At 41.1% G+C, this 12646-nt stretch overlaps 1 protein-coding gene across 17 annotated transcripts in view; it reads left to right on the forward strand.

Moving 5' to 3' along the window:
- The window catches only part of Dclk1 (doublecortin-like kinase 1), a 296766-nt gene that overhangs the window by 245234 nt on the left and 38886 nt on the right, over positions 1-12646 (forward strand). For all 17 annotated transcript variants that reach the window (XR_003954278.1, XR_003954279.1, XM_017319447.2 and 14 more), the window contains 3 exons: positions 256-375; positions 2214-2360; positions 12499-12632. Coding sequence is in view for 15 of the 17 variants with exons in the window: in XM_017319447.2 (XP_017174936.1) it covers positions 256-375; positions 2214-2360; positions 12499-12632 (401 nt within the window). In the remaining 2 variants the exon portion in view is untranslated. The remainder of the gene's footprint in view (positions 1-255; positions 376-2213; positions 2361-12498; positions 12633-12646) is intronic.

The following is a 12646-nucleotide window of genomic DNA, read 5'->3' on the forward strand; positions in this document are numbered from 1 at the left end:
TTTGATTTGATTCCCTTCCCCTTATCTTTGCTTGCTTTATTGTCTTCTCTTATTTTTCTTATCTGAGATTCATTCTGTCATTTTTCCTAGGAAATTTTAGTTATCATAGCGGATCTTGAGTTAAATATCTTCGGGTTTTCAGAATACTGTCACATTTCACCAAGATATAGCTCCCCTGTCTTCAGGTTGTCGTCCTCTCTTGAGTTAGTCCCTCAGAAACTTGGTGTCTACTGAAATGATCTCTTCCCTGAACAGGAGCACATGATCCAGAACGAGGTCTCCATCCTACGGAGGGTGAAGCACCCCAACATTGTCCTCCTGATTGAAGAGATGGATGTGCCGACTGAACTGTATCTTGTAATGGAATTAGTGAAGGTGTGGAGTTCGTTTTCCTTTCCTTTTCTTTTTTTTTTCCCCCAAAGAAAAACTACTGTTGTCATATTCGAGGCTAGGGATGACTGAATAAGTCAATGTTGTTGTGGTCAAAAATGCTAAACTATCATTCTATCAAAGAGAAGTCCTTTAATTTGTTCCAATTTTTATATACGCATTTTATTATAAAAATCACTATTTTAATCCCTTTGTAAATTATGTTGTCTCTAGCTCACAGAATAGAATTTCACCATGGCATTGCTCTTTAAACCAACAGCTTCAATGCATTCCTGTTGCCCTGCTGTGCGCTATTAAAAATATGATTAATCCCCGTATTTTTATTGGACAATTCCCCATAGGCTGATTTTTGTGGGGAAGGTGTGAATAAGTTAAATTTAGGAATGGGAAAGGCATTTGGTGACGGATCTCAGTCTGATTGTCGACTGTATGCTGATCAGATGACTACACAAAGTCGTCATCTCACTGAGCAGCCTTCGTGAATTCTCTCTGTATAACTAAAATGTCTCAACTACGGGAGAGAGTGAGTGTCATGTCTGAGCCAGAAAGAACTGACTTGAGGCCTGAGCCCACATGACCAGCACACCACCCAGGTCTTGTCTTGCTGTATAACTAAGAGTGGGGGGGGGGTCCCCAGGAGACCACAGATAATATTCCACCTCCTCCTGTGACTCAGAAACAAACTTCATACCTGTGTGACACCCTGGTCTTTGAGAAAAACAGGAATTAGAGGAGAAAACATTTTGTTTAAGTTTGTTTGTGGAGGAACCATTGCTTGTCCGATAGTGAGAGAAGTTTTCAGGGAGGAAATTGCACAGGGGAACAGAGACCCAGCACGATTTGGGAAACCAGAAACCTGACAGCCTACAGGACTATGTTTTGATTTTGCTGTTTTGAAAGGGGAAATTAAGTTGGTCACTATATAGTGACATAGGAATGCATTTGGGCTCTGGGCTCAACTGTCGCTTGGTCAATATTCAAGAAAGATGTTTTTAGTAAAGCACACCCAAGCTCTGAAAGGACTTCAAATGCAAACTTAAAAGTTGAGCCCCAAATCACTGTTTGATCAAGTAGTAATAAGTTAAAAAGAAACCAGGGAAACAAAAGATCAGAGGAGTAATAGACTCAGAAGACTGTCTTTGGCATTCTCTGCCATCTTCCCCTTCCTCTCTCCCCGTCTTTCTTGTCTTTAAAGTTGTGGGTCCCGTTTTTCCATTTCTTACAGAGAAACACATTATTGAAAAAGAAAGCTCAACACCCACTTCAAGGTAGCTAAATGTAGCAAATCAAAGAGAGAGAGAGAGAGAGAGAGAGAGAGAGAGAGAGCAAGCTCGAGAGAAAGAGAGAGTGTGTTCCACACGTGTCTTACTAATTTCACAGGCACGAGAACATTCTGTTAAAGATGGGAACGCAGCGTTACCTGAGGGAGTTTTAGGACTATGAATTTGCATCTCAGCTAGCAGTTGGTGTGTGGCAGGTAGCACATGTCACCCGAGTCCCCCACAGGAGGCTTCTCAGCTGGGGCACTGATCCACCTCCTCTTCCCTGAAAAGGGGGCCATGAAGAGAAGCACATGTCTGCTGTCAGGTCCCGTTGCTCTGCTCTTTTTTAAGCTCAGGAGAAAAATGTCAATAGCTTTCATACTGAAGAGAGAAATCACCAACAAGTCTTTTGATCTTTTGAAAGACAGTAGCAGAAAAAGTCCTTAGAAAGCCCCAAATTCTGATCCACTCTTTATAGCCTCTCTGGTTTGTCAGTTTCCTCCATGGGCAGCCTACAGGTCCATCTGTCACTTTCCCACTCACCCAGCTGCTCTCTTCCAGGGTGGAGACCTTTTCGATGCCATCACCTCCACTAGCAAATACACAGAGAGAGATGCCAGCGGGATGCTGTACAACCTGGCCAGCGCCATCAAATACCTGCACAGCCTGAACATCGTCCACCGTGACATCAAGCCAGAGAATCTGCTGGTAAGAGGGGAGCCATCCTCAGGCATCTTAACTCCCAAGCCCTCCCTAATGAATGAACATTATGAACATTTCTGCCCTTTTTCTTTCTTTCCTTTCCTTTCCTTTCCTTTCCTTTCCTTTCCTTTCCTTTCCTTTCCTTTCCTTTCCTTTCCTTTCCTTTCCTTTCTTTTTCTTTTCCTTTCTTTCCTTTCTTTTCTTTTCCTTTCTTTTCCTCTCTTCCTTCCTTCCTTCCATCCTCTTTCTTTCTTTCTTTCTTTCTTTCTTTCTTTCTTTCTTTCTTTCTTTCTTTCTTTCTTTCTTTCTTTCTTTCCAACTGTTTGCCTTTCAGGCTCATTTCTGCTATTCTCAGTTTCTCTTTAAGGTGATCTATGATAGTTTGCATTCCCTCAAGAACACTAGACTTCTTAGCAAATACATTACAGGCACAGGAATGGGAACAAAGTTCTGAAAAACAACCAAAGGCTGGCTAGTGACTTCCACCGCTGCACTTTTATTCTTCTCCTATAAGAGAAGGAGACCCTTGTGTTTAGAGGGGAGAGGGGTGCTCATGTGTATGTCCACATGTGTGAACAGACATGGGTGTGTTTGAACAATGACCTGAGGTCCAGATATTGAAAGATATTGAGGTCCACTCTAGTGGTACATCCAGTGTCTTCCTTTCTAGATTCCACCTTACTTTTTGTGGCAGTCTCTCAATGAAACCAGAACCCACCTTTACCAATTCAGCAAGTCTAGTTGAGCTACCAGCAGCAAATCCCAGGTATCTGCCTGTCTTTGCCGCCCCTGTTCTGGGATTGTAGGCATGTTCAATCATCCCTAGGTTTCATGTAGGTGCTGAGGACCCAGTAAGTAAAGGGCACAGCAAGCCATGACCCCATCCACCAGTATTTCTTTTACTATCCAGTTTTGCATTTTAATGATACTATCTAAAGCCAAAGGGAACTGAACCAGAAGAAATAGATGTTATCACATCAGCACAAAAGCAATCATGAAAAAGACAGATCTTAGAAACTAGCTAGTGACTGGCCCGTGGCTCAATTAGTAAAGTATTTGCCCAGCAGTCATGAAGTCAAGAGTTCTGGTCCAGCCTTGCATAAAACTTGCATAAAATTCTTGGCACAAGTCAGTAACAACAGCACTTGGTAGATAGAAAAACAAGACAACCAGATATTGAAAGACATCCTTGGCTACACGAGGAGTTCAAGGCCAGCCTGGGCTACTTGACCCTGTCTAAACAAAACCAAGCAGAGACAAGCCCTAAAGTCCTGGTGTCTTTCTTTTCTTTAAAACTATTTGCTTTGCCGTCTGGGTTTTCCATGCCAACAAATGAGGGTCCTTCCCAGGCCTACCAGCTGTACAGGTAGTCCACATAGAAGCAGAAACGAGGCAAGAGGAGCTATTCTGGGAAACACAGAGTAGCCTACATTTTACTGATTCTTCAGGCTAGAAACTTAATTATAAATAAAAATGATTTTTCTCCTATCTACCCCAAAATGGTCTTTTTTCTCTTTTTTGTTTTTCTTTTCTGGGAATATTTAAAACCCAGATTTCTGGGCCTTAATGTATCAGAAATTGCTGCCCGGTGGCCAGATACTGAAATCCATACCACACGACAGCCAGCTGCCTGGGGCAATCAGAATGAATGTGAGTGCCAGACAGATAACCCACACCTTTAATGCCAGCACTGGGGAAGCAGAGGCAGGGGCAGGTGGATCTCTGTGGGTTAGGGGCCAGCTTGGTCTACTTTGTGAGTTCCAGGACAGCCAAGGAAATATAGTGAGACCCTGTCTCAAAAAAATGTTTAAATAAAATAAAATATCTTAGCTCCCACTTCACAAATAAAAGGTGGCGAGGCCTGCTACTGTAGAGAATCACTTACACGTTCAGCCTCATATGAAGGGCCTTTAAAAATACCCAGTATCTTGTTTAAAACCCACTGCCATCATATGGAGTAAATTCCTTAACTCCTCCAATTGATTGGTCAAGACACTGGGTACCTAGAATTTAAATGACTTGCCCAAGGTTATAAAATACTATATGTGTAGAAAACTCCGGATCTCCACTGAGTTCCAACTCACAATGCCCCTAGACTTCAGTGGGCTCTGAGTTAGGGGGAGACTAATCAAGAGCCACTGTGGGTCAGGTCCCATGCCAGGGAACTAGATACATTCTTTCATGGAGTTGACATTCAATCATCAAAGACGGGCATTCAAGAAGTAAATACACACACAATTAGCTCACTGCAATTACATTGGTAATCTTGAAGCCGCTGAGGTCAAATGGCAGGGGTCTGACTTAATTGCACCTCAAATTCCGAATCTCTGTAGCAGCCTAAACATTCTCTTCTGCTTAGCTGCCTCCGTGAACTGCAGCAATTTTCCGTCATCCACAGTCATTACTCCTGTATCCTGCTTCATGTAGCAGTGCCTCATGGGAACAGGTTTACAAGTGGGTCTTTGTTAAGTAACTTCTCTATGCTCCAAACCTCAGTGATTAGACAATAAGGCTTCATTTTCCTTCGCTGTACACTTTTGAGGCATCCATTGTTTATCAGTTCCACACCAGACCATTATCTAGTTCTGTAAATAACTTCTATGTTATAACTGTATAGAGCAGTGTGCTTTCTTTCGAAACTATAATTTGCAGGATATTTTAAAACACCCTGCTCATTGGAACATACTTTAACTTAAATGAAAGAGAATATATATATATATATATATACATATATATATATATATATATTCTCTCCCCTTTTTCTCTCCCTTTTCTGATTTGATTTGAAGTATATAAAGAAACTATTGCAGCCATTCATAATAGTTTTTTTTTTTTTTTACATCTACACAGGAAACTAATATATTCACTTCCCGAGTGTAGTGTCTGTGAGTCGGTACATTTATGAGGGATAAACTTGTTGCAGAATAAATATAAAAACAGAACACATTTAGCAGGATGAAGGTGACATTTCTATTTACCCAAGAGATCCCTCTTGATTGGAAATGCTATTGAGTTTTCCATAGGCATAGGAAAGACCATTATAGGGGCACAACTTTACCCGCTCAGAGTTTACACTCTACAGGGTCCTGATGCTGTCTCCTTTTGTAAACTTGAACAGCTCTTTAATTTCCCCAAACCTCCTCCACAGGAATTTCATGAAGACGAAGAGATACATATCCGTCAAGCCCTTTGCTTTTTATATCCCTTTTACATGTAGCCAAAAAATTAAAACCACCTCACGGTAACATTATACACAGGAAAATGCCGTATTTTCTTATCTTTTATTGTCGGTGTTTTAACATTTTTACTATTCACCCAGATACGTTTTTTTTTCTGTTTTATGACAAAACATAGATCTATGAGATTATTTTAGAAAAGTGTCTCAGTAAAGTTAGTATACAATTTTGAACGTGTTAACTCGCTACAAGGAAACTTAACAAATTCATACAAATGCCTCCTTCTCCATTCCGCTTTCCGCTTTCACAGAGAGACCCCCAAATCTGTCTGAATTGTTACATTGCTAACAAGGCCTTGGCTGATCAAATCTGTGATTGAGAGTTTTTAGTTAGCACGGTGATGTTTTTGTTTTTCTATAAATGTCAAATACAGACTTCATTCTATGTAGTCTAACTGGGTATACAGAATTCTGGGTCTACTTTACTTTTAAGTCTCACAGCACAAACATTAAAATGTAGCATTGCTTTAAAGATCTGTACTGATTATGCAAATGAGTGATTTAACTGTGTCTGATAAGGTCACAGTACTTTAATGAGAAAATACGGCCTCCCCTGTTGCAGTGGGTTCTGATACACTTTAGGTGAGAACTGACAGCGGACGACTTATAGATTTATTTTTCATCAACTTTAACATTTTTCCCTCTATGTCCTTCATGTGTTGGTTTGCTTTACTTGGCATCAAACCCGGTGCATAATCATCAAGTGGATGGGTACAGAGTGGGTGAGACAAGCGTGAGAATGTGAGGTGCTTCATTAAAGAATGGAGGACAGAGGGGCTCAGGCCATTTCTCAACCCCTCAGTTACATGGTTTGCTCCAGTACAAATGTGTCTGAGAGGAGAGAAGGTACAATAATTCCCCAGCCTCACTCCTGCATCAAGACTAGTATGCATGCATGCTGCAAGACAGATTATGACTAAAGGGACTATTTCAAAACCCAAAGCTATGAAACCTATTTGTTGGACTAGGTAGGTAGGACCATTGCATACCTGCACATACAGTGGCTGGGACTCCATGCGCAAGATCTGCACCTGACCAAGCCAGCCAAAATCCCAGCATGCAATGGGCTCCTGAAATCTCACCCCTATCTGAGGAGATTTCAGCAGTTGATGACTGCTGGAGTAGGCAGTCAGTTTTATTCAGTGATGCAGGTCCTGGGAAGCCAAACGCACCAATACATTATACCCTATACCCATGCAGGTATCAGCAAGTGAACTCAGTAGCTTTTCTGAAAAGAACACATGGAATTGGCAGGGGAAAGTAGGGGTTAGGTAGGGGAAGAAGTTAAAGGAGAGATAATAGGAGGTAGGCTTGATCAAAACACATCTTGCACATTGCATGAAATCGTCAAACAATTTTAAAAAATAACATTTTTAAATGGCAAAGAACCTAATGCATGAAGTTCTCAGAGGTGACCAGCAGATGGCAAAATACCGCGGCAACAGAGCACATCGTCACACCTACTACTTCTTCCAGACCTGATGGGTCTTAAAAAAAAAACTACATACAGACAAAATTTAGTCTTTATTGGCAAAAATATAACTAAGTCAATGGTTTTATTAGGCTATAAAGTAAACAGATTGTTTTTATTTTTTTAAATGTATATGCTTAAACCATTTTTTTCCTCCCTAACTCCAGAGTACCCTGAAGATAAAGGTAGTTTTCCTGAAACTCTGACTCTCTTGGTGGGGAACTCTCTCTCTCAGAAGCCCCTGCCCAAACGCTCGCTTTCACAGCTCCACATTGTTCTATCTTGCAGCATGTATGTGCCCTTCTCATTGTTCTCAGTAGATGGCTCACCCTCTGTCAGGGTTCTTTTGTATTAGGTGACCCCATAGTTTCCATGCAAGACAACACTAGACTCAGGAGATAAGGGATGTCCTTCTGTCTCAAACCCAAGACTCCCAAACCCCAGATAAATCCATTGAGGTGTGAGATCCATAGCATTGCTAGAGACAGAGAATACAGTGAGAGACACTCTAGAGGCCATGGATAGAAGGACACCAGGTGCAACGTATTTGGTCCCCAGGCAACACACATAAGAAGTAGAAGAAAACTAAGAAAGTTCTGGAAGTCTATAACCCATACTGTTTACAACAGACATTCCCGTGTGAGGACTCTAGATGGGTTCAATTACTTTTCATTTGTAGTAGTCTGACTTTCCTAATATTTTTTTCCTGCAATATATGAGCTATTAATTGTGTGACCAAAACGTAATGAAATTTTTTTAGAATTGCTGTAATATTAAGTTCCCTTGGTCTGGGCAAAAATCCTATTCCTAGGATCTGGAATGTGCCGCTGCAGCTGTATGGACGCTGTGTCAGATAACTTCATGACGATTTTAAATTGGGAGTAAGAATCAGGTTTCCTGGGGTTTCCGTTCACATCTTTCTCTTCCTGGGTATCACCCGTGACATGCTTGGACAAGAGATTTTATTTCTCTTAATATTGAAATCTCTCCCATTGCTTACTTCTGTCTGGCCTGTATCAAGTTCTTATCAACTTCATTATTTTGCTTAACTTGTGGTTTCTGAGATATTTGACATGTGGAAATAATTTTTTTTTAATTTGCTTTAGTTTCTTTTCTCCCAAGGAGTTTAATGTATTACTGGTCATAAACTACATTTTGCAAAATAATTCCCCACTTAAGTGTTGCTCTCCTTTGCTTCTTAAGAATTAAAGACTTAAATTCAACCCATTTCTTAAGCATTGTGAGGGCTTTATCCCCTTCCCCCAATTGCCATGGCTTGGGGGGGATTATCCTCTTTTAAAAGTGACTCCATATATAATAAAAGGTAAACTGACCCCTTCACACAGCCTTGCCCATTTCACGCCACTTTGTCAAGTCTATTTGGTGAAATCATTGTTAGCTCCTACTGTGTCCCTCTGCGGAAAGCTATTTCCGTGGTTACTAACAATTCACAGGCCACTGCTTCAGCAGGACTAGCCTTGAATTTGCAGTAACTCTGAGAACTGGGCGGATTCTAACACATCTGTTTTACCAGTCAGCTCTTCCTCCCCCCAGAAGAAAATCTCAGAAACCACTTGACCAGGCTCAGGTTATCTGAGAATTTTCATATTTTATGGTCCCTGCTGCAGTTTTATGAGTATATATATATTTTTTTTTCAAAAAGAAACTTTTCCAAATGGTCTCAGCTTTCCATCCAAGGGACGTTAGCAAATGTGCAAGCATCTCCTGTTTAACTAGATACAGCCAACACAAAAACAAATACCAGCACCCCCAAATCTATATCCTGAACTTTCAGTATATTGATCCCCAATAGGGCATGCCCTCAGCTTCTAATTGAAACCTTTTTCATAATCGTTGTCATTTGACACATTTAGTCTGTCAAGTCATGAGATGTCTTTATGGCCATATAATAAACCCAAGAGAACAACTCCTCTGACTGGGGCCATCTGCAATGATCACAAGGCTAGCTTACAAAACACTAACAGTCTTTACGGTAATAGGATACATATGGCAGCCCACAATTATGTGTAGCTGCATTCAATTAGTGTTGTACAATCACACAGTTTTATTGCTTAGTTAAAGCAGGGAGCGCACTACATGTTGGGTAATTTGCACTAATCCCCGTCTTTTTAATAGCCCCTCGGTGTTTAAAATGTGGGGGAACAGCTATGGTATTTAAGGGGCCTGGGATGAACGTTAAATTATACCTCATGTTGCGAACTCCTTGACTGACAATTAATGTGCTCCCACTAAACGTGTGGGTCATGTTTTATAGAGGCTTTAACATACAGTAGTGGCAAAACGCTTTCCCTCGACCAGAACCTGGCTCAGTGAGTTAGGGTGTCAGGCTCTGTACTTGCAGCCTGCTAACACCCTGCCCAAACATAACCTCATATTTCGTTCTGAGATTTGCCGATTCTTTAATAAGTTTGTATTTTATTTTTGTGCAACTTTAAACATTCTGCTTTTAAGTACGTGTGTTCAGACAAGCCATGGGGGCCAGAAGAGGGTGTCAGGTCCCTGGGAACTGGAGTTACAAGTTGTGAGCCACAAGATAAATACGTGTGCTAGGAACTGAACTTGGGTCCTTCTGGAAAAAGAGAAAGTGCTTTTAATGACTGAGCCATTTCTCCATCCCTGGGATTCAGTATCTCAAATGAGAATTTGTGAGCAACCTGCATGCTTTCTGACTTTTAGTTAAAATCTTGGTTCCACGTGAATTTAGAACTGCCCTGGGAAGAGTGTGTAGAGATAGTTTTGGAAATGTATGTTGTACACACATGCACCACAAACAAACAAACAAAACACAAAGTTTTGATTACATATGCACGTGGTCTCACTGGCGCACAGGTCTGTCCACAACATCTGCCATGAGAGATGAGGGTGAATGTCCTATGGTTAACACTGGCACTCCTGATGAGCCCCATTTGTGAGAGGGCTCAGTATGCCATGTAAGAAAGGGGCACTCCCATTGGAAGAGAACACCGGTGTATCCCCTTCCTTCGACCACAGTGCTGACAAAGAAAAGCCCCCAAAGTAGTCTTGTTTCCTGCCCTGCCTGACAATAAGTTAAACAAAATTCCAACTAGAGGCCTGGTCATATATTCGCTCACCTGCAAAAACTTTTGGTTGAAACGTTTGCAGAGGACTCGTGTCTTGAACGGTTTTCAGTTACATGGATGTGGCCGTTGGCTATAAGCTCTTTTGTATATGACTGCCTTCATACAGCTTGAGTCTCTTTATACTCATGGAAATTCTATTAAACCATTTTTAAAGACTGAAAAATGTTAGGGAGGATGTTCCACATATATGTGACTAAAGAAGTAAAAAAGGAATACACAATTATAGCTTCAAAATATTTAACTGCTATTTTGGGAAGTATTATTAATATTTTAAAGGATGCCTTAATTATTTTGTGTAGTGTTTTGTATTTTGTATTTTGTATTTTTGTCTTTTGCCTATTGGCTTTTTGCCATGCTGGGGGTTGAACCCTGGTCCTTACATTTTCCTTACCTTGGACTATATTATTCATCCACATTAAATATAATTTATATGTGGCTAGGCAGAATTCCTATTAAAATGGCAATCATTAGTAACTCCCTTCTCGTGAGGAAGTTATAGGATCATATTTAGAACCACAAGAGGCCTCTGGTGACTGGGCACTCTAACATCTGGTTTTGTCAAACTTTTGAATAACGTTAGGTGATACAGATACTGTGTTTAGGGGTGGGAAGCTTCCTGTATAAATGAGGTTGGATATATCAAAATCTGCTCAGCCTCACAAAGTACACATCGTGAATGCTCAGACCCCACAGAACATCAAAGCAAGAAGGCATTTTGCAATTTAGAAAAGTTATTGATAGCAAAGAGGAATTCAGGGAGTAAACAGCTCTGGTCTATATGGGAAATGAACTAGACAGCCAATCTCGACATTCCCATCTCGAATTTCCTTTCATGAAAAACATTTGCGTATTGTTTGCATGACCAGAACAGCGGGCACAATAAAGTTTAAGCTGGCTTGAGAGCATTTAGTCTGAGAATACTACAGTGTCTCACAGCTAGTGCCTCAAAGTGCTAACTTTACCTTGCACAGTTGCTTCATTAAGTAGAGAAGATAATGTCCACCCCAGAGGACAACTGGACACATGGCTGCTTTTGCCCTGGCAGTCCCACTGCAAGGCTAAGACTTTGGATGCCTACCCAAGGGCAACCCAAACTTGATCAGGATCCAGAGCCCTAGAGACAAAGAGTCCACATTATGAGTGTGCACAGATGTAGACAAATCATTTCCAAGAAGAAAAAAACAAAAAACAAAAAAAAAAAAAACAGTCTCTCTATCGAAGTAGATCTGCCTCTGCCAAAACAGTCAGCTCAATTGGTCATTGCTGATGCTGCAGTGGAGCTAGCCAAACATCTGCCCAGATGCTTCAGTGGAATGCAAAAGCAGAAAGATGTAGCATGCACACAGTAGTGATGCTCCTGATACTTGGAGATGCATCTTGCTGTGCAAGAGGCCCATTCAGCTTCAGCAAGTAACAGATGACCGCAGACTGATAACAGGAGCCATGCAAGCCTCAACTTGATGGGTAAACTATTTTGATGAATGTGGAAAACTTGACTATTTCTTAGGAGGATCTCTTGAAATCTGGAAACAAGGTTGTATTGTGACTGTCTTCAGCTTACTGATTTCAGGAGAAAGCACCTTTTGCCTGCCCTTTTGTCCTCTGAAACCAATGAAGTTGTTTGGGCTGCTTTTCAAAGCATATCCTCCTGGGTTGGTCTCGGGCTAGCATTAATGGAGCTTACATATTTGCCTAAGGGTCATGAGAACGCTTGTTTGGCTTGTTGGTAGGAAGACTGGAAACTCACGGCCTTAATAAGGAAAGCTGACCGAGTGCTAACGCTACACTCAATAAACCTTTCCAAATTGCCACAGGTGACATGAAATATTAACATGCTTTTCAATTATTAATAGGAATATAAATAGATCCTGTTGGAAATGCAGGGCACTAAAAATAAAGGATTTTAATATCCGCGTGAATGTTGTGTTCTATTACTGAAGGGTGGCATGCTTAAATAGTCTCACATGTGGAAATGAAGTAACTATTTTCATGACTGGTAGATTCGAAGCTAGAGGCTTTCTGAGCTTTGTGGAAAACATCAAATACAGATAATCAAAGGGTGAAATGACAACACTATGTTATTTCAGTGTTTGGTCTTCATGTGTATTTTTAATGGACTTGTTATACAAACCACCATGAAGCCCTTCACTTCCCACATATAATAAATATGACCCCACATTCCCATTTCCATTCGTTCTATATTTAGTTTGTGTGTGTGTGTGTGTGTGCGCGCGCGTTTGTTACTTCATTTACATCAAACATAAACTGCAGCACTCTTGACTTTATGACACTTAGGCTTTGTAACTTTCCCTTTAGGTGTATGAGCACCAGGATGGCAGTAAGTCACTCAAGTTGGGTGACTTTGGCCTGGCCACAATTGTCGACGGCCCCCTGTACACAGTCTGTGGCACCCCAACATATGTGGCTCCAGAAATCATTGCAGAGACTGGGTGAGTGTCCCGTC

Source organism: Mus musculus, chromosome 3 (assembly GCF_000001635.26).
Source record: "Mus musculus strain C57BL/6J chromosome 3, GRCm38.p6 C57BL/6J".
Lineage (NCBI taxonomy): Eukaryota > Metazoa > Chordata > Mammalia > Rodentia > Muridae > Mus > Mus musculus.